Here is a 22,662-nt window from a genome sequence, read left to right as displayed (position 1 = left end):
CGGCGCCTATAGTCTCACTTTGCTTCGCAGGTGAGACAAAAATGAATGCAATAGGTCCATGCCATGGAGTTTTTCCTCCATCACTCACCAACATATGGGCCGTCATACAAAAAAAATGGACAAAACTGTCAACGATGTAAAAGATGAAACACTAATAAACAGTGCAGAGGCACAAACACATGATACAAGTTTTGTACTTTTAGAAAGATTTGCTTACATCCTTTTTTGTGAACAAGTCTGGGGGAATATTCTGATGCAATATTCCAAACAAAGAGCTCTAATCCTCCTTGCTTTACACTTTCTGATTCGGCTGGTGGCTGCCCTTTCAGGATCGAACATGTCCAAATGAATTGTTCTCTTTCACATCACTGCTTAACACAAATGTTTATGAATAAATGTCCTCTTTGGGAAAGAATCTCATTTGAATGTCTCCTCCTGATCAACGCATTTATCAAACTTGGGAGATAATCTTCCGATCACCATGGCAGCCTAATCCCATGATTCATCCACAGTTCCTCCGCCGTCTCCTCCTCCTCCAGATCCCCACTCATCTCCTCCGGAGTTTCCACCGAAACTACTGCCGCCCCCTCCTCCTCCTCCTCCACCTCCACGTCCACCAAACTGTAAAAAAAAAAAACAATAATAGAAAGGTGCCCAAGTTTTTATTCATGTCAATCTTTATGCTTCTAATGAAATAGTAATCAGAATTTGCATGATTCTATGACACAAATCTTGTGAAAGAGCAGGGACATTTTCTTCTTCTCTTTATCTCTCATTATCCACCTTCGACTTACTCAAGATCCTCGAATCCATAGTTGCTATGTTGATGCAGCGTTTGCTATATGTGCTCTGAGGATTTGGAACACTCTCCCTCTTCATTATATGACTCACTAACACTCTTTAATCAATCATAAATGCAATCCGGGAGGGGGGAACTTACATTGACACCCTAAACAAGTATTTTCCATGTTCTGAAAATGCACTCCTAACAAGTATTGGCGTGTGTAACCCTACCCTTAACGAGTATTGGAAACAAAACAGTACCCTTGACAAGTATTCCGTGAATTAACCCCCCTAAACAAGTACAATATCTTAGTTGTTATATCATGGACGTGATCATGGATGTCAGCTTTACCTTTACTTTCATTGGGTTTTGTACCGCCCCACTTACCTCGCTCAAATCGGACCCTTAACATGTAGTGATGGCGCAAAAAGTACATCCTTTATTTTAGGCTTTTATACCCTCGCAAATTGGACTGTAAACATGTAGTTTTCCTATCGAAATATATACCCTTTTTTCATCATTTTAGTGTTTTTGACACCCTTATTAATCTTATGATCTCGGTCGTCGATTCTGCGATCTTGACGAAAATTGGCACACGCATTACCCATGGCATATTCTACAAAACTATAAGATCAAATTCTGCGAAAAATCTAATTGCTATATAATTATGCTAATTTCTGCGTAAAATCAAGTTTTCCCTAACTAAATAATACCCCATAGAATGCTAATTTTTGGTACAGACTCTATAGGAATCTGATCAAATATACTTTCAACAAATTTCAACATTGCATTTATTTTCAAATGTATTTCATTTATTGTGTTATGCTTGTTGGATTTTTCTCTTTTTATTAAAATCAACTTTGGTTGGGGTGGACTTGTCCTTTAACTATATCCATAAACTTTCAGTTATGATGACAATTCAACAATTAGGTACAACATGGCCAAAGTTCATTGACCCTAAATGACCTTGGTCACGAGACCTGAAACACAGGATGTTCTGATTACTTTTATGTCCAAGTTTTATGAACTAGATCCATAAACTTTCAAAGTTAAGACGGTTATTCAACAAATACCCCCAACATGGCCAAAGTTCATTGACCCTAAATGACCTTTGACCTTGGTCATGTGACCTGGAATTTGCACAGGATGTTCAGTGATACTTGATTAATCTTATGTCCAAGTTTTATGAACTAGCTCCATAAACATTAAAGGTTATGATTGAAAATCAACAAATACCCCCAACATGCCCAAAGTAAATTGACCCTCAATGACCTTTGACCATGGTCATGTGACCTGAAACTCAGGTAGGATATTAAGTAATTTTTCATTACCCTTATGTGTAAGTTTCATGAATTAGATCCATATACTTTCGAATTAAAGATGGCATTTCAAAAACTTAACTTTAGGTTAAGATTTTGTAATATATTGATTCCCTAACAAAGTCTAAGTTCATTGACCCTAAATGACCTTTGACCTTCATCATGTGACCTGAAACTAAGGCAGGATGTTCAGTAATACTTGATTACCCTTATGCCCAAGTTTCATGAACTAGGTCAATATAATTCCTAAGTTATGATGTCATTTCAAAAACTTAAGATTTCATGTTGACGACGCCGCCCCCTCAGTCGGAAAACCAATGCACCGATGCCTATAGTCTGCTATGCAGGCGAGACAAAAACCATAACATAGGGGTTCTGTGTACCTTTCTGGTGTCACGGCCTCCAAAGCTTCCACCGGCATTACCATGGTATGTTCCAATAGCTGAATCAGCTGCCTCCTCTAGGAACTCGGGTACATCTTGAGAAGCCTGTATGGCAAACAACACGAATTACATATCCATCACAATAATATGCCTTACAGCTGAAATCGTAAATCCCAATGGCATTATTTACATTACGTTTGAAAAGTACATTAGCTTATATTTGTAGCTTATTATAAAGACAGGGCTCGACATTAGCAGTGGCCCGGTGGCCCGGGGCAACCAAAAATGCAAGTCGGGCCACCAAAATTCTGTAAAAGCCCTCCAATTGGTGGCCCAGTTGGGCTACCAAAGTTTTGATAAATTGTAATGTTTTTCATTGTTTTAGCGCCACCAAATATGCTTTTCAAACCACCAAGAATATGAAATTTATAATTTTGGTGGACCGGTCGGGCCACCAAGAAAAAAAGTTAGTGTGGAGCCCTGATAAAGAGATCTGATGCTGAGTTGATGCCATGAATGTCTTTGGATGGTGTGCTCTACAAATCTACACTACTATTTTTGTATTAATTTTACTCTTTTTATAATTAAACAACATATAAAATAAAGTTTTCTTGTGAAATCTTCAAAGATTTTTAAGCATTAATGTAAGCAATTTGACCCTCTGTTAGATGTATTTTGTTGAAATCGATAGAAATGTATTTACTAAGAATCAAGGTAGATTATAAATTATTAATTCTGATAAATGAATGAAGTATTTCTAGTAATGTTATAAAAGTTTTGGTGTATTTATGTTGGTATTCTGAGCCACATCTATCAATTTATACTTCATAGTTTCTTAATCCTAGGCTTCCTATGTCAGTATTATCAAATATTATGGTGAAAATGGGATAAGCTCAGCATATTTGTTATGAAGTGACTTACATCAGCCAAGATCTTGATAAGAGCCCTGGCAATACTAGCATCCTTGTCAGCATCATAGAAGCTAGTCGATCTTCCAGTGTTTCCGACACGACCGGTACGCCCAATACGATGCACATACTCGTCAATGTCGCTAGGCAGGTCATAGTTGACAACATGCTTGACCTTTGGGATGTCGAGACCTCTGGCGGCAACTGACGTAGCAACGAGGATTGGTGCACGGCCGATCTTGAAATCTCGCAAAGCTTCTTCACGCTCCTGCTGTTGACGGTCACTGGGGGAGTAAATAATGGATCAAAAATTAATATTCGTTTGCTATTACCTGGGAGGCAAAAAGCGAACTGAATCACATTCACTCTGACCCACACAGAGAGTTCAGCCAACCCGGTTTCAATGGGTTACCAATATGGTGCAATTTCTTTTGAATTGGACTTGCCTAACAACACATTTTGTGCCATGTTGTTGGCAACCTATTGAAATCTGGTTAGCCCAACTTTCTTTATTAATGGCTCTGGACCTGCAGGTCTCTTTTCCCGATTTAACTAATTGAGGGTGCAGGCGGACCACTACACTTGGGTTTCCCCCTACTCTTATACGAATGGTGCAGTGGGTTCTTAACGTGCAAGGGTGGCAACTTTCCTCTACATGGGAAATCCATTTGACGTCCTATCTGAGAGACATGTTTACACACACAGCAGGACTCGGTCATCTGACCGGGGTGGGCTCAAACCGACAACCTTTGGTTTGACAGGCAGATGCTTTACCAACTGAGCTAACTCTTTGGAGAGATTCTCACTATTCAATCTTTGTGTTCAATCTCATGTAATAAGCTTCAGATATTGATGTTTTTGTCTCCAAGGAACGTATTCTAAAGTCCCGTTTTACTTAAGCCATGGTCTAACTAGAAGCTGTAAGTATGGAAAGCCAAAATTGTAGAAAAAATTATTACATTGTATATATCTTATGTTTTCTATGCTCTATCATCATCCTCTTATGATTAAGAAAACTGTTTAAGCTACCATTTATAGCCAACCAGAGTGCTGGCTCAGTTGCTAGAGCATCCATCACACAACTGGAAGGTAATATCTAACTATTGGAGGATTGAAATGGAGCACTAGAATATATTTTCAATATTATCACTTTTTTAATAGTAATGGCAAATTCTCCACCTCTGTGATTGGTTGTCCCATTCAAATTACTTAGATTAAAGTAGTACACATCACAATTAATCTTGTGCTGATTAAAGGGGTACTCCAGGCAGAAAATATGATTTGAACAGATTAAGAACAAGATGGTTCGTGAACCACGATTCTCGCCTGATTTTGCAATTAGAAAAATATGCGATATGATCTTTTGACCCCTAGATGACCTTTGACTTTAACATTCTCAAGAAAACAAGTATGGTAATATCCAAGGTTCATTTGTACCAAGTGTGAACATAATTCATGTAGAAATAAAGAAATGAGAATAAGTTGACCTTTTGACCCCAAGACAACCTCTGACCCCATCGTCTTCAAAGACACACATGTGGTAAATTCCTAAGGATCATTTGTACCAAGCGTGAACATAATTGATATAGAAATAAAGAAACAAGAACAACGCCATGAAATTGGCATGGTAATAGTGTGAGATGTAATCTACAAGGCTGTATGGTTAAATTGTCAGAAATCATCAGACTATTTTAATGAATTATGCTATTTATGCGTAAATCAAACTATTTGCTCTAGTTCGCAATAATAAGCTCATAGAATTCAAATTTTTGGTGTATATATTCTTTATACCACTGCTAACAATTACAAACGAAATGGAGCACCTCTGGCAGTCTCGCCTGTATTACAAGATTCAATATAGCAACAGTGCTGACTTTGAAAACAACTATCAAATAATTATTCACAAAAAAACACACAATTCATATCAAATAATACGTTCATTGACCATAAATGACATTTGAATTTGATCATGTGACCTAAGACTTGTGCAAGATGATCAGTGATATTTGATTACCCATATGTCCACATTTCATGAACTCAAATCAAACTTTCAAAATTTTGATGGCAATTCAACGATTACCGTAAGTAACGGTGTATTAACCGCACCTTTTTCTCGGCGGGGTAGAAGCAAAAGTCGGGGGTGCGGTTTATACACGGTGACGGGTCTGAGCCAGCCCGCCATAACCCCTCCCGTACATGTACGATGTCTGCCAGTTCACAACACATCGAGTGGCCGGGCGTAGCCGCCCAGGCAATGTCGTTTAGAGGGGTATGAGCCGCGGGTAATGGGAAGCGATTATTGCAATATTAATTAAATGTTGTCCATAACAAACGCACCCACCTTCATGACACTAATTTTGACTTTATTCTCGATTCAAAGTAGTGAAGTTCCCTGGCTAATTTAAAAGAGACGCCAAGCATACTCGGTAAAATTTTGTCACCACTGAGCGAGAGTTGAGTGAGCTTAGAGATTGCGTTGTAATGTGGTTATAGTGCGACTTAAGCTGGCGCTATTCAAAGTCCCGTTTCGCGCCAGCTTGTTTTTTTCCTTCCTGTTTGCTTTTCATAAGATACCATGTAAACCACGCATGAGAGAGACGGCACGAAGCCGTAAAAAACAACTGGAAAAATTGCCAATTTCTTTGTTTCTTGAACCTTCCTATAATCTCGTATCCAAAATTCATGCTAAGACATCAAATTTCTGAAAGTGATTGTGAGATTGTGACGCAATTAGAAATGTGAATGTTTCTTCCTCCTACGCTGGGAAAGACACAGATCATAATTTGATAAGATGTACTGGCATGACTTGTACTGTATCGTAGTTTGCAATGTAATGGCAGTGCTGTGTGTGTACACTGTGACTGTGAGGTGAGCGAGTGTGTAAGTTGCCAATATTGTCGGGACCGTTCTTTCTTTCTAACATTTGTAGATGAATTGATCAAGAACAGCATATTTCTGCATACCGGTAATCTCTTTGGATACTTTGAAATCTTAAAAACTTAGATTTTGTTTCTTATACATATGGATGTAAATGTGAGATTTTTTTTTTATAAATTTTAGTCCAAAGTTGGGGGTGCGGTTAATACACCGTTACTTACGGTACCCCAACATGGTCTAAGTTAATTGACTCTAAATGACCTTGGTCATGTGACCTGAAACTCTAGGTGTGTGCATGCAGAGCCAAATAATGAACGCGTGTCATGTGAGAGAAGAGCAAATGGATATACCGCACCAAGGTCCGCAGGACCGAGTGCGGTATATCCATTTGGCGAGTCGAGCACAGAGCACTGGGGTTGTCATTTTTTCAAGCAATCTGCTTATGACAATCCTTCTCCTGCAAATTGTTAATGTTAACTAATTTGGTATGAGATCAGTTTTGTTTGTAATGATAATTTTAGTACACTTAGTTATGATTCATGCCAAAAAAATTTCTCAATATACTATGTTTGTTATGTTATGGAAAATGTATTATATACGAATGATGTAATTGCAGAAGTAAACAATAAAATCAAATCAAATCAAAATTAGTTGGGTCCTCTATGCACAAGAATGCGTGCATCATTTGTTTTATACAAACCCCCTCCCCATGTTACTGAGTTGCCCCAAATGCTACATTTGATCTAAATTCTAGATAATTCCAGACCTCTAAATTCTAGATAATTCCAGACCTCGCCCTATCCTGCACTCTGACATCAGAGCGCAGGATAGTGCATTTGGTACGACGTCAGTGTAGGATGATAATGCATTTTGGATGCCATAGTACAATTTGCTGGATATCAATGTGATCCCATTTGGACCAATCAGATTACAGAACATTCTTGGGAGTTGTATAATACTTGATAACCCTTATGTCCAATTTTCATAACCTAGATCCATATACTTTCTAGGTAATGATATTTCAAAAACATAATCCTAGGTTGAAATTTGATGTTGAAGCCATCGCCGTCGGAAAAGTGCCGGCTCCAGCCTATGCAGGCGAGACAAAAATCCTGGTTTGAAACTTAATTTCTTATGTATTTTTTGATTTTGTAAATTTCTTATATATTTCCTTGTTTTTCAACATCTGTTATTTTTGACAAAATTTTAAGTAGAATCTTTTTGAAGCATTGACTTTACACACAAAATCACGTTTTGGAGCAATTTTGTGTCCGACATGCACTTTCATAATGTTGCATAATTTTCAAATCGCAAACCCGGGCAACATAAATTTGGTCACAAAATATGCAAAGACTTCAAAGTAAAAATCAGCGAGCGGTGTGGTTGAAAAATTTCTTGCAGCGGAATGGTTGGAGAAAATGTCGGGGGGGGTTGATTCATCTCCCTCAGCATTTTAGGGTTAAGTGCTATGCCTTGAATCAGATGTGTATCATGTTTCTTTTAGGAAATAAGTTTCTAAATAAATTCATTAAAAATTTTATCACCTTTTTAAAAAATCTAATAAAATGATGAAAGACTTACCCATGTATACTTGTAGCATGGAAGTCAGACTGACTCAGAAGAGTAGCCAAGAAATCTGCATTCCTCTTCGTCTCAACAAACACCAAGGTACGATCATCCTCTGAAAAAGATGAGAATTCAACCGTGAAGATAACGATCGATTTATGATATACAGTCGCCCAAGTCAAGGAGAGATACTATCCAAACCTATCGTTACGATCCCTTTAGGATTGCCTGACTGAGGGAACCCTCTGCTCGATGTCAGAGGCAGCTCCTCCTCCTATCCTCCCCAAATCAAGAAAAAGATACTACCCAAACCTACATGTCTGATCCCTCAAAGTCTCCATCAGCTTCTCCTGCTTCTTAGCCCTAAAATGAAGGGGGGTGGGGCCATCAATCACAGGAACGCAACGAAAATCGACAAGTGAGTTACCCACACACTAATGACATCAATAATGTAAAAAAAAAGATGCATTTTTTAAGTCTTTCCAGACATTTCTCCGAATATTTACTGCTTTTTTTCTATAGATATTCTGATCTGCACGGTGACGTCAACGCATTTTGTGAGCAGTTGTTAGCAATGTACGTAAAAATACGTTTAGGTAAGCAAGTAAGTAGTGATATACTGCAATATCTAATAGTGCTCGACTGTGTAGGAGCTGAGTATAAATAATCTATTGGTTGGATAGCTTAATCTACGAAGCACAACAAAAAACATGATTATGAAGCCAAAGTTACCACCCCCACAATGAAAAATCCTACATCGGACAGACCGCCACCACATTCAAAACCAGACATGCATCTCACAAAGCATCATTTTTTTTTTTTTGGGGGGGGGTTGAGTGCGCCTGGTGGATGCCTTCCCACAGAGCTCTTAGTTTCTATCTTAATTTGTATTGTTCAAGCATATGTTTTACCTTTATTGCTATTTGATGTCTTTGTGTACGACTCCAGGAACATACTAGACAATTTTTGTCTCATTTCTTGCTATATTTTTTCGTATATTTGCTATTTTTGATTTCACCACTGCATTACTGTGTTGTAAGTAAGTAGCCATCTTCACATGCATGTTGACCATTTCTTGTACTGCATAGGGTACAGTGTACGGCTGTGCGCACTTTCACAATGAAATTGGCTAGGCTGACAGCCTTAGCATCTATTGTATCCATTTGTATTGTGTCTTTCACAACTGAACTTGTTCATTATACTACTGGTACATGTACATGTAATGCTGTTAAACCTGATCCAAATGGAAAGCACAAATATGTTGGTATACCCATTCAGCGGTATGCTAATTCTCTTTCCAGATTTCGCATTTTGCTACTGATCTCGGGAGACATCAACCCCTAACCCTGGGCCTTCTAGTGGATCCAACCTTTCAGCTGATACTTTTACTTCACATTTTACATATGATAGTCAGACACTTCATGCCCTTAATATAAGGGATAGTTGTTCCACGAGAAGATGGCGAGAAGATAATCCCATTGTATGGGACCGGTTGGTGTCTCTCGGGATCAGTAGACTTTGTCGAAGGCGGAGGACCCATCGGGGCAAGAGAGGAGGACGATGCCTCTTTAAGGGGCATCTTAAATTTGCCAGCATTAATTCCCGGTCACTACGTAATAAAGCTACTATTCTTCAAGATTTTGTTATAGATCACAAATTAGATTTTGTCTGTGTGAGACATGGCTGACTTCAGATGACGATGCGGTCATAGGTGACGTGTGTCCTGACTCCTACACTTTCAAGCATTGTCCAAGGGTCTCTGGGCGTGGCGGTGGAGTGGCTTTTCTTTACAAGAACAGTCTTCACGTTGTCACCAAGCCGCATGAAAATTTCAACAGTTTTGAATGTCTATCCGCAACCATCTCCAACGATGTTAATTGCATGGACATCTCTGTAATTTACAGGCCTCCTGGTGGACATAGCTTTTCCAGATTCCTAGATGAATTCTCTGATTTCCTGGATAGAAGCATATATCGAACTCCACCTTTTATCATCACTGGCGACCTGAACATTCACCTAGACAATAACTCTTCACCCAACACACAGAAGTTTAATGATCTAATTAGCGGTCACGCCATCTCTCAACTAGTTGATACTCCAACACACGACAGAGGTCACATCCTTGATGTTGTCATGGTTAGGGACTCTGATGATCGAGCTCTCTTATCGAAGCCTCGAGTCATACCTGGCATCTCAGACCACTCTGCCATCTTATGGAAGGTCAACTTTCCCAAGCCGAGTCGGTCCCAGTCCACTATAATCAGTCGCAACATCAACAACATCGATAGGGTGACTTTTGCGAACGACATCACTAAATGTGACATCATTGCTCCTGGGACAGAGTAGGCCCGTTTCGGGTACACGTGTACACGTGTACACGCACGGTCAAGTCAGTGCACGTGTACTAAATTCCATCACCGTGTACACGGTAGCATCTGCATAAACAAGCTCACAGCCTCACATTAAATCTTTGTTCTCAGACACTGCACATGTTTTAATTACTAATATGTCAACATATTTCAATTAATCCAGAGTGAGTTCACTTCCAAAATCGCCAATTTAATCCACATTCTTTCTGGAGACTCACGTTTTTGTACCACGAAATCGGCACGAAATGGGTCTGCTCCGGTCTCAAAAGCTCGAAAGCGTTGCTCAATCACACTCAGAGTCAATTTGAGAATCACCAATTGCGATAGCGATCATCGCTACAACTTACGTGTTATACGCTCGCACACAAGCCTACAAACAAACGCTCTTCAAATTGGCAACATAATAATGAAAATTAATCGATAACTTCAGTTACACTTATTCTGCAGCGATCTGTGCATGCATGTACAGTACAGTATACAAAATGCGCATCCACCGCGCGTCGGCGATAGCTAGGGCCCTGCACTGATTTTCTTTTGCATTCTTTATTAATTTAATGCGCTGCTAAGCCGAGTAAACTTTTAATTTGCACCAATTTTTGTGGATTGATACTTCAAACTTCTCAGGTAAGCTTTAAAACCGTGACTTAGGCTATATAGACCCCTTTTTATGACATATTGATGCGGGTCCGTGTCGAGATGAAAACAGAACTCGCTCTCACAGTGTTTACAACGTGTACACGACCGAAAAACACGCCGTGTACACGTGCATCAAAAATGGACTTTCAAAACGGGCCTAGGACAGAGAGTGCAGATTTTTGTGTTGACACCACTGTACATCGTTATAACTCTGAACTGGGAAGGATTCTCGATATTCATGCACCCCCGAAAGAAAGGAAAGTACGGATTCATGTTGACTCTCCATGGTATAATGATAACATCCGCTCTCAGAAGAAAAAACAAAGAAGGCTGGAGAGGCAATGGCGACAGTCTTCACTTCATATCCACCGGGAACTCTTCTCTGCCCAGCGTGACCTTGTCAATTCCCTTGTGAAGAGGGTAAAGCGTTCCTATTATGTGGCTATCGTTGAAGACTGTCACGACGACTCTAAAAAACTTTTTTCTGTGGCTAATCGGCTGCTGAATCGTCGACAATCATCACCTCTTCCTTCCCACTCTGACAGCTCGCAAATGGCATCTACTTTCCTTCACTTCTTCCAGACCAAAGTCAAGATGATCTGCGACAGCTTAGCACCAGATGAGTCTCCACACAGCCAACTCACTTCCTCCTCCTTTGACACTATCCAACCTACCACTCCTGACGAGATCATGTTACTTTTACGTAAACTTCCTCCCAAGTCATGTCAGTCAGATCCCATTCCCACTAGATTACTTAAGGATTGTTCCCCTTCTGTTGCTCCAATTCTCTCACATCTAATTAATATGAGTATAGAACAGGCATACATTCCTCCCTCTCTGAAAGTTGCTCTCATTACCCCACTGTTAAAAAAAAAACCCTCCCTGGACCAAAACTCCCTCCATAACTACTGCCCAGTTTCAAACTTACCATTTTTGTTCAAGATTCTTGAAAGGATTGTGTTCTCTCAATTTTCCGATTACCTTTCAGATAATGATTTGCTCGATCCTTTCCAGTCAGGTTATGGGTCTAATCATAGTGTAGAAACACTACGTCTAATTATATCTTACAAAGTATGGATAAAGGGAACACCACAGCTCTTTTGCTGTTAGACTTGTCCTCTGCCTTCGACACGGTAAACCACACTATCCTTTTGAACACACTTAGTTCACTCGGTGTTAAGGGTGAGGCATACAAGTGGTTTCAATCTTATCTGTCATTTCACTCTCAGATTGTTTGTATCAACGGTTATAAATCTGATGCTTTGCCTCTCTCTTGTGGAGTACCACAGGGTTCTGTGGGAGGGCCAACTCTCTTTTCGATTTATTTATCCGGATTGCGACAAGTTCTGTTGAAACATAACATAAAATACCATATTTATGCAGACGACATCCAACTCATGATTTCTTTTAATTCGAATCAACAAGCTGCAGAAAGTTCCATCCATCGTCTTGAATGTTGCATGGTTGATGTTCACAACTGGCTGACTTCTCACTCTCTTAAGTTGAATCCAACCAAATGTGAATTTCTTCTTTTTGGCTCCAAAGTACAGCTTAGTAAAATCCACATCGACTCCATTTCATTTTCTGGTCTCACTGTAAATTTGTCAAGTTCTTGTCGCAATCTGGGTATAGTTTTTGATTCTCACATGACAATGTCGAATCACATTTCTTTTATTTGTAGATCAGTTGGCTACCAATTGCGAAATATTGGTTTTATTAGGAATAACTTGTCTCGACCGGCCACAGAAAAATTGGTTCACGCTTTAATTTCGTCCCGTCTTGATTTTGGAAATTCCCTATTGTTTAATCTACCCCAGAATCAGTTAGTGAAAGTTCAGAAACTTCAAAATGCTGCCGCTCGCATCGTTTCTCTATCCACCAGGCGCACTCACATTACTCCTATTTTAAGATCCTTACATTGGCTCCCTGTAAAACAGCGTATTATGTTCAAGATTTTGTTGTTAACTTTTCATTGTGTTCATGGCTCATCTCCCCAGTACCTTATTTCACTGATCAAAAGTTATACCCCTTCAAGATCCTTACGTTCCTCCCTTTCCAATTCTCTTGTTACCCCCAAAGTTTCCAAAACTTGGGGTGAAAGATCATTTGTTTACTCATCCTCGAAACTATGGAACAGCCTCCCTCATAACATCAAACAGTGCTTGACTTCTGAAACTTTCAAAAATTTCCTCAAAACATTTCTGTTCAATTCTTCTTAATTTCTTTTATAATTTCCTAAAAAGTGCCTTGAGCACTCTACAGAGTGGATTTGGCGCGATATAAGTCTTAATTATTATTATTATAAAGAGAAGAGGCACAGTACCGAGCTCAGTAAGCATATTTGGAAACTGAAAGATGAGGGCACACCCCACAAGATATCCTGGAGAATCGTACGCCATGCACAATCCCACTCTCCACTCACAAAACGCTGCAACCTCTGCCTATGGGAGAAATACTTCATCATCACTGCAAACAAAAACCACAATTTGAACTCTCGAACTGAACTCATGTCTACCTGTAGATATAAGAAAAAGTTCCTCCTTGCTGGATATGGATAGTCCACCCCCCCCCCCACTTGTAACCATGTGGTAATGACCCCTAAGTACCCCTTCTGTAATAAACAATACACATGTACCCCTTCAGTAACCCCTTTCATAGTTACATGCTCTGTCAATCCAATGTTATACCCTAATGCACATGCTCTGTATACTTTATTCTGTCTCAAAAAATTGAGTTCTTCATACTAATCAGTCGCTGATGAGCCTTCGGGTGAAACAGTCTGTACAACTAGCTTAGTTAAGCTATCCAACCAATAGATTAATTAAAAATATGTTTATGCATGCCTGTTTTCTTGTTTCTGCGATCATTTTCATAGCGCTAACGTTCGCTGCTGTGTGTTGCTTTTAATAAAGTGAACGAACATCGCAATGTGTAGGAGCAGCGCACAATTGATTTCCGCTGTCCATCAGTGACAGCGTGTTTTACGACCGGCTTGATGGGCGTCAGCTGCCAAAACTCTGTTTATAAAAGGATTAGCGGTGACGGTCTTAGGTCCAAAGCAGGGGATTTATCGAATGTCCAGTTGTAGTAGGTCCATGCGTGTACCTGCCATCGGTACTATTCCCACGCACATCCAGAACATCTCTCAGATGTATTACCATCCACAATTATGCTTGTGTCAGATCCTTGACCAATTTTTAAAAAGATGGTCGCTCCAAAATCATTCTGTTTTGAAAATTTTAGGGGCAATTTAGGTTGTCAGAGAGGGCGACATCAACCGCAGCCCTTATATATTTCCTCCACTGGCTCCTACTCTCCCCCGGACAGGAAAATATACTAGTAACAACAAAACCTACCATTTTGATCCCTGAGGATCTCCATCAGCTTCTCCCGCTTCTCATACTGCTTGACTGAGAGCACCCTCTGCTCGATGTCAGAGGCAGCTCCTCCTACCCTGCCGACAGTCAAGAAGAGATAGTCGTTGAGGTACATCCCAGCCTTCTCCTGGATCTCAGGGGGGAAGGTGGCACTGAACATCAGGGTCTGACGCTCACCCTTCGGAGGCATGTGCGGGTGGTCAATGAGCTTCTGGATCTCGGGACCAAAGCCCATGTCCACCATGCGGTCAGCCTCGTCAAGGATCAGATACTTCAGTTTACCTAGGCCAATCTACAGGAACAGGGAAAACAACCCAAAACAAATGCATAAATATTGTTACATGGTGTACATGATAACTGCCAACTAGGGCATTAAACAACATTAAAGGAAAAGTCCACCCCTAATAAAAGTTGATTCGAATAAAAAGAGAAAAATCAACTATTAAAGTAAAAAACTGAAAATTTCTTTAAAATTGGGTGCAAGATAAGAATGTTATGACATTTTTAAGTTTCACTTAATTTCACAAAACAGTTATATGTACACCCTGGTCGGTATGCAAAGGAGGGGACTGATGACATCACTCACTCATTATTTCATTATATAATTTTCTCCTCATTGTTCTATGAAACAAAGTTTTATTCCTCCATGAACATGTGGTATTTCCATTCTTTTAATATTTTATGGTTCAGCAAAGTTAGTTCCTTCATGTTAAATCTGTAAGAATTGAAATATTGTATGATTCAAACAATAAAAAACAAAAGAAATAGTGAGTGATGGACATCATCGACTCTCGCATTGGCATGTTGCTGAGTTGTGCATTTAACTGTTTCGTGAAATATCAGTAAAACTTAGAAATGTCATAACTTTCTGATTTTACATCCGATTTTGATGAAACTTTCAGTGTTATGCTTGTTAAATTTTTCTCTTTTTATTCACGTCAACATTTTTCTGGGGTGGACTTGACCTTTAAGAAAGAAAAATAGTGCCTAATATGTCTTTCCCCAGAAGTCCTTTAGTAGCTGAATTACTGTTACACACTCTAGCATTTATAAGGGAAAAAAGACTAATAATCATGGCAAGCTTGTGAACTACCATGGAAAACTTCAGTTTGATCAGCTGATGAGCCATTAAAACAGAACATGATGGCATGCTTTACAAAAACTGTTAGGTTACTTTTCTTTAAGAAATGTGTCCCTGGTCATGATCCGTTCAACTTCTAACTTCTGTGGTTCATGTCTGCCCCAAGTTCTTCTCATACATATTAATTGCATAACACTCATATAAGGGTGTCGTTTTGATTGAGCTCTTGCACCCTAACCGGAAAAAAGGCTGGCCTGGAAATGGCATTGAATTCTGTACAATCTAAGCTGCCGACTGTATATTGAGCTGATCCAACTTACATGTCCTCTGCCAATGAAATCATGCATACGTCCAGGTGTTGCAACGAGAATTGAACATCCATTCTGAACTTCCCTGGTCTGATGCGAAACGCTGGTGCCACCGTAGATCACCACGGGTCGTAGGCTGGTGTTGCGGCAGAACTTGCGTGCCTCGTTCTGGATCTGGCTGGCAAGCTCGCGGGTAGGCGACACGATGAGTGCAAGAGGTTCTTGAACCACGCTGAAGCAACTGACGCAGCCCGATTGAGTGATCATGTTGGTAATGATAGGGAGGAGGAAGGCCGCCTGGATGGAAATGAAATGGTCGTACAGTGTCATTGAGATTGTTATCATTTATTTCACCATTGTGACGTTAATGCTGCACAGAGTTGAGGGTCCTGATAGAATATGAAATATATTGGTAAACATTGCTACATTGACTAATCAATGTATTCTCAAATTTCCATCAGCTTACTTAACCCTATCTAGGCCGGGGTATTTTGGGAGTTCCTATGGCCAGGGGGGGGGGCCTCCCAGGCCCCCCCCCTAGAATCTCGGCCGTCGAGCGCGCGATCGCGCCAAAAATTGGCACGCAGGTTGCCTGGGGCATAATCTACAAGACTGTATAGAAATTTATTTCATGCAAATCGCTATTAAGCGATTATGCTAATTTATGCGTAATTAGTATGCGAAATCATACTTTTTCCTCTAACTCCCTAAATAAATCTCCAAATGTACTAATTTTTGGTATAGAAACTCTTTGTGGTGTCCTTAGCAAGTGTACATGAAAAAAATTGTGATATCAAATCATTTTCTAATGTATTATATTGTTTTTTGCAATTTCTTATGTATTTCCTTGTTTTTTGGACCTTTTGTTTTTCATTGTTTTTTCAATGAAATTTTTGGGGACTCTTCTGTGATCATAAAAAGCATAAAATTAATACATATAGACTAGCAAAACTAAAATAATCATACATTTATGAATTTTGGTTGGAAACACAATTTGCCTTGACTTTGTACACGAAATCACGTTTTTGAGCAATTTTCGGTTTGACATGCACTTACATAATGTTGCGTAATTTCGGAACCACGTACCCGGGTGACGCAAAATTAGTCTCAAAAGTTGCGCAAGACTTGAAAGTAAAAAGTCAGCGAGCGGTGCGGTCAAAAAATTTCGCACGGCGAAAATATCGCGTGATTCGTTGAGGGGGGGCCTCCGAGGCCCCCCCCCGGCCTAGATAGGGTTAACAGACCAACTGGTTTTCGTAGACAACGGCTAAACCCATCTCAAAGAACTTTTCAAGAGTGGAAAGACAAATTAATTCATGCAGCTTCCTATTTCTAAAGTACAAAAGAATACACAGGTGCACTGTAACCTTAAAGTAGGTAGCTAAGTGTGATGCAACCAGTTTCATGGGAAAAGTCTAAAGAGATATAAGTTGAAATGGATATTAATCATATGACAATATACATCTTATAGCCTTGTTGTGTTCTAAAATTTGGCCAAAAATTGTATAACAGTTTCAAAATGTGAAACACCTCAGAAATTGAAAACTTGGGGAGTGTTTCAACACATGTTTGTCTTGACAACTTTCCTTGGTTTTGACTGGGTGAGAACACGGTTACTATGGCAACTGTCGGATAAAATGGGTCTTGTCGAATAAAACGTCCATCAAGTCCTTCCGTGAAATGCTCCCATTATTCTCACAGACTGCAAAGTGTGAATAGTAAACAGGTTCATATGAAATGAAGTAAACTCACCGTCTTCCCGGAACCCGTTTGGGCGCATGCCATGAGGTCAAGACCAGCACCGATGATCGGTATAGCGTACTTCTGTACAGGTGTCGGCTTGGCATAACGGGCCTTGCGTACGTTTTCCAACACCGTCTCGTCTAGCCCCGCCTCCTCGAATGATCGTATATGTTTGGGCCCGTCCCGACCGCTGACTTCTACCGGGATATCATCATACCTGTTGAAGTTGATACCCTGCTGCGTGCTCATGTATATCTGTTCTTCTTCTTCGGAAGGGGGAGGAGGGATATAGGTAGACGCAGGTGGCTTGGCTGTAAATAAACAAATCAATCCATTTATTCTTTTTACTTATCTATATATTTATGTTGTGTTTTACAATGTTTTGGCGATCTAGCCGTATAGGCATTTTTTACAACCTTCGTGGAAACCCAAGCAATTGATATTGTATCAACTCACATTCGATTTTACTTTGCATTTTTTATTTCATTTGCGAAATAAAGATTGAATTGAATTGATTTTATGTCTGTATATCCCATAAGGAGATTTTCAGATGGTAATATTAAGGCTGATTTTGAAAAATCACTCTTATCACTTGTGCTCTCAATGTAGGAGAAAAAGCATACATTCGTAATTCCGAAGGTTTGTTATTCCGAAGGTTCGTATTTCCGAAGGTTCGTAATTCCGAAGGTTCGTTAGTCCGAAAACGAAATGATTAACGAACCTTATTTCATTTTCGGACTAACGAACCTTCAGAACAACGAACCTTATTTAGTTTTCGGATAAACAAACCTTCCGAACAATGAACCTTATTTCATTTTCGGATTAACGAACCTTCGGAACATCGAACCCTATTTCGGATTCTCGAACCTTCGGAATACACCATAAATGTTCGGATTAAAGTGATTGGTTAACATTGGTTTGACTTTTAAAAAATCTTAGCTAGAAGGTCACACTTGTCACCTGTGTCTGTGATATGTTCCAAAAATGAAGCACAGAAAAAATTGCGTTCAAAAATGTTTAGTGCTTCAAAAATTGAAATATAAAGTGACTGGAAACACCATCTTAATTTCATCCCATACACTTATGTGTACTATTTAGGTGTCTATAAGACACCTATTTACAAAATCGGGGTTTGCCTTGCAGTTTTAGCTTTTCATTCTCAATAATGGTTGTTTTCAGGGTTTATCACTTCTAATACATGCACTTGTACACATGTTTCATCTTGGTTTGAGAATTTTTTAAATTGGCTGCTCACAAATTTAAACAATACCTTTAAGGTACCCTTTTACATTTTCGGATTACAAACATCGAGGTATAGGCAATTTATGTGTTTCGGAATGCAAACCTTTGGAATAAAGAATCTTCGGAATTACAAAGTGTAACCAGAGAAATAATAGGGCAATACCTAGTAAAATAACACTTTCTTCTAACCACGATTCCATCGAGCCATCAAAATTTATAGGGTTGAATTTATGTGGAAATCCTTAATTTTGATCGGCTGTTGCTTATACTTTCCATGGTATAAGCATGATAGCAAGTTTTATGCAACAGGGGGCCATTTCATAAAGCTGTTCGTAAGATAAGAGCGACTTTAAGAATGACTGGTAACCTTTCTTACGCGCTAAACCATCGCCATTGAATATACCATTTGCCACAAGAAAGGATCACCAGTCTTTCTTAAAGTTGCTCTTCACTTACGAACAGCTTTATGAAACACACACCGGGTCTGTGCCAAATATCCCCATCTAGCTTCATTTTTCACCATGCACAAATTAACAAATTAAACAGATTAACAAATATATCAGATTAACTCACCTTCTCCACCTTCACCTTCAGCTGCAGAAGTAGAAAATACAGAAACAAAAAAGAGAAATAACAAAATTTGTTTAACATGGGTACAATTCCAAAAGAATGATACAATATAAACTTGGAGACAAATACAAAGAAAAAAAAATTAACAGTACATGTTTCAAGTTTTACAACTCATCATATAAACAGTAATTGGTATTTATATATTTTGGATATCAGAAAAATTTGAAGAATGTAGTTAATAGAATACAAAGGTATGCGGAACAGGGTGAATTTAATATAAATGAAGCGAAAGCAAAAACTACGTCAGTGATAGATGAGAAGGATGGTGTTGATTAAATAGAAAGCATTATAACACACATCACACAAGTCAAATGATTAAAAGAGAAAAAAAAAGAAAAAACATAAGAATAATGGGTGAAATATAATTTTCTGACCATCTCAAAATCAATCGCAAAATTAGATGTCCATTTGAAAGAAGTAATTAACTTATAATAAACTTATAATTTAACTTAAAATTTTTTATTTTCTCATTATTCCACTACATTACTTCTTGTATCTGGATTGGGGCACTCCTTGGCGAAGTGGCCTGATTCTCCACATCTAAAGCAATTCCCACCACCACCACCACCACCACCGCCACCTCCACCACCTGTAATTAAATGAAAGACATCAGAGCAATATGAAATTTCCTGTATTTCCAGATAGTGATAAAGCCACAGGAAATTATGACTGCTTGCCCCACCCCCTTCCCTTCAACTCTGGACTACACTTTATGTAATTAATCCAATAGTTACCCTACCCCCCCCCCCATCCCACCTACAAGCATTCAACAACCATTTGTACTTGTTAAGCTTTATCAAGCCAATCAAGGACAATTATATAGTACCTATTCCTTGCGGATATAAAGCAAAGTGAAATTGAAATCATTGTAAGAGTAATTTCCACTAAGAAGCATTATTGCAACAGATACCTCCTGTGTACGACATAGAAAAGGAATATGATGGCAATGTTGAAATTGAAAGGAGAGTAGTTTGATCTTAGGTCCCTCCCTCGAACCCCTCCCTTTACCAGCACTCGAACTCTAAGTGTAAATTACACAAGGAAAATTGGGATATTAATCATATACTGTTAATGCATCATATGCACAGGAAGTTATTCTTCTGCAGATGGATCCATCACTTTCAATCCTTTCTGAGGAACAGTCGATCTTAGCATGTAATTGAACAAACCTGATTCTTTGGTAGGACATTCTCTCGACATGTGACCCGTTTCACCGCAATTGTAACAAGCTCGGTCACTACCACCTCCACCTGTCATAGAATGACATAAGTGGAATATGAGATTTCCTGATAGTGATAAAGCCACACGAAAAGCAGAGACTGCCCTACCCTCCCCCCTTCAACCCCAGAATACACTTTGTGTGGCTAATTGACCTTGAACCAATAGCTGCCCTGCCCCCCCCTTCTCTCTCTCTTCACATCTTTACAAGTATTCAACGACTAATTGTACTTGTTAAGCTTCTTCAACCAATCAAGGACAATCATATAGCAATAGTACCTCTACCTTGCAAATAAAAGCAAAGTGAAATTGAATTCATTGTAATATGGTTTTCACAAAGAGTGATTGCAGCTGATTCCTCCAGTGTATGACATAGAAAAGGAATATGATGGCAATGTAAATAGGATGGAATTGAAAGGAGAGTAGTTTGATCTTAATAGGTCCCTCCCTCGAACCCCTCCCATTACCATCACTCAAACTCTATAGTGTAAATTACACAAGGAACATTGGGATATTAATCATATACTGTTTAATTCACCACATGCACAGGAAGTGATACTTCTCTAGAGGGGACCCATCACTTAACATCCTTTCTGAGGAACAGTTGAATTGAACAAACCTGACGATTTTGTGGGACATTCTCTAGACATGTGACCCGTTTCACCACAACTATAACAAGCCCTGTCACCACCACCTCCACCTATAATAGTATGAAAGATAAAGTGTGCAATATGAGCTCTCCTGATATTTCCTGATAGTGATAAAGCCACTGGAAACTCAGAAACTGCCTTCCCTTCAACCCCAGAATACACTTTGACTGTGGCTAATTGACCTTGATCTAAAAGTTGCCCTGCCCCCTACCTCATTCCAACTTTACAAGCATTCAACAACCATTTGTACTTAAGCTTTTTCAACCGAATCAAGGACTATCTTACAGTACCTCTTCCTTGCAGATATAAAAAAAAAGAGATTTAATTCATTATAAGAGTGATTTTCACTAACAAGCATTATTGCAACAGATACCTCCTGTGTACGACATAGAAAAGGAATATGATGGCAATGTAAATAGGTTGGAATTGAAAGGAGAGTAGTTTGATCTTAATAGGTCCCTCCCTCGAACCCCTCCCTTTACCATCACTCGAACTCTATAGTGTAAATTACACAAGGAACATTGGGATATTAATCATATACTGTTTAATTCACCACATGCACAGGAAGTGATACTTCTCTAGAGGGACCCATCACTTAACATCCTTTCTGAGGAACAGTCGGTCTTAACGAATAATTGAACAAACCTGATGATTTTGTGGGACATTCTCTAGACATGTGACCCGTTTCACCACAACTATAACAAGCCCTGTCACCACCACCTCCACCTATAATAGTATGAAAGATAAAGTGTGCAATATGAGCTCTCCTGATATTTCCTGATAGTGATAAAGCCACTGGAAACTCAGAAACTGCCTTCCCTTCAACCCCAGAATACACTTTGACTGTGGCTAATTGACCTTGATCTAAAAGTTGCCCTGCCCCCTACCTCATTCCAACTTTACAAGCATTCAACAACCATTTGTACTTAAGCTTTTTCAACCGAATCAAGGACTATCTTACAGTACCTCTTCCTTGCAGATATAAAAAAAAGTGACATTTAATTCATTATAAGAGTGATTTTCACTAACAAGCATTATTGCAACAGATACCTCCTGTGTACGACATAGAAAAGGAATATGATGGCAATGTAAATAGGTTGGAATTGAAAGGAGAGTAGTTTGATCTTAGGTCCCTCCCTCGAACCCCTCCCTTTACCATCACTCGAACTCTATAGTGTAAATTACACAAGGAACATTGGGATATTAATCATATACTGTTTAATTCACCACATGCACAGGAAGTGATACTTCTCTAGAGGGGACCCATCACTTAACATCCTTTCTGAGGAACAGTCGATCTTAACGAATAATTGAACAAACCTGACGATTTTGTGGGACATTCTCTAGACATGTGACCCGTTTCACCACAACTATAACAAGCCCTGTCACCACCACCTCCACCTATAATAGTATGAAAGATAAAGTGTGCAATATGAGCTCTCCTGATATTTCCTGATAGTGATAAAGCCACTGGAAACTCAGAAACTGCCTACCCTTCAACCCCAGAATACACTTTGACGGTGGCTAATTGACCTTGATCTAAAAGTTGCCCTGCCCCCTACCTCATTCCA

The 22,662-nt window shown here is 39.3% G+C and overlaps 1 protein-coding gene across 10 annotated transcripts in view; it reads right to left on the bottom strand.

Annotated features, from left to right (window-relative positions):
• Positions 1 to 203: 203 nt before the first annotated feature.
• LOC121424246 (probable ATP-dependent RNA helicase DDX4) overlaps positions 204 to 22,662 on the bottom strand; it is a 41,577-nt gene continuing 19,118 nt past the window's right edge. For 2 of the 10 annotated variants that reach the window (XM_041619856.1, XM_041619853.1), the window contains 13 exons: positions 22,412 to 22,492; positions 21,737 to 21,817; positions 21,061 to 21,141; positions 20,393 to 20,473; positions 19,711 to 19,812; positions 19,167 to 19,187; positions 17,361 to 17,662; positions 15,621 to 15,905; positions 14,199 to 14,511; positions 7,853 to 7,952; positions 3,408 to 3,678; positions 2,487 to 2,591; positions 204 to 621 (listed from right to left, as the gene is read on the bottom strand). In XM_041619856.1, the coding sequence (XP_041475790.1) occupies positions 490 to 621; positions 2,487 to 2,591; positions 3,408 to 3,678; positions 7,853 to 7,952; positions 14,199 to 14,511; positions 15,621 to 15,905; positions 17,361 to 17,662; positions 19,167 to 19,187; positions 19,711 to 19,812; positions 20,393 to 20,473; positions 21,061 to 21,141; positions 21,737 to 21,817; positions 22,412 to 22,492 (1,955 nt within the window). In that variant the 3' untranslated portion in view covers positions 204 to 489. The remainder of the gene's footprint in view (positions 622 to 2,486; positions 2,592 to 3,407; positions 3,679 to 7,852; positions 7,953 to 14,198; positions 14,512 to 15,620; positions 15,906 to 17,360; positions 17,663 to 19,166; positions 19,188 to 19,710; positions 19,813 to 20,392; positions 20,474 to 21,060; positions 21,142 to 21,736; positions 21,818 to 22,411; positions 22,493 to 22,662) is intronic. The other 8 variants (XM_041619858.1, XM_041619855.1, XM_041619854.1 and 5 more) reach the window with 8 other exon arrangements.

This window comes from Lytechinus variegatus, chromosome 11 (genome assembly GCF_018143015.1).
Source record: "Lytechinus variegatus isolate NC3 chromosome 11, Lvar_3.0, whole genome shotgun sequence".
In the NCBI taxonomy this organism is placed as follows: domain Eukaryota; kingdom Metazoa; phylum Echinodermata; class Echinoidea; order Temnopleuroida; family Toxopneustidae; genus Lytechinus; species Lytechinus variegatus.
Note: the sequence above shows the minus strand (reverse complement) of the source record. Positions and strands in the feature narration are given on the sequence as shown.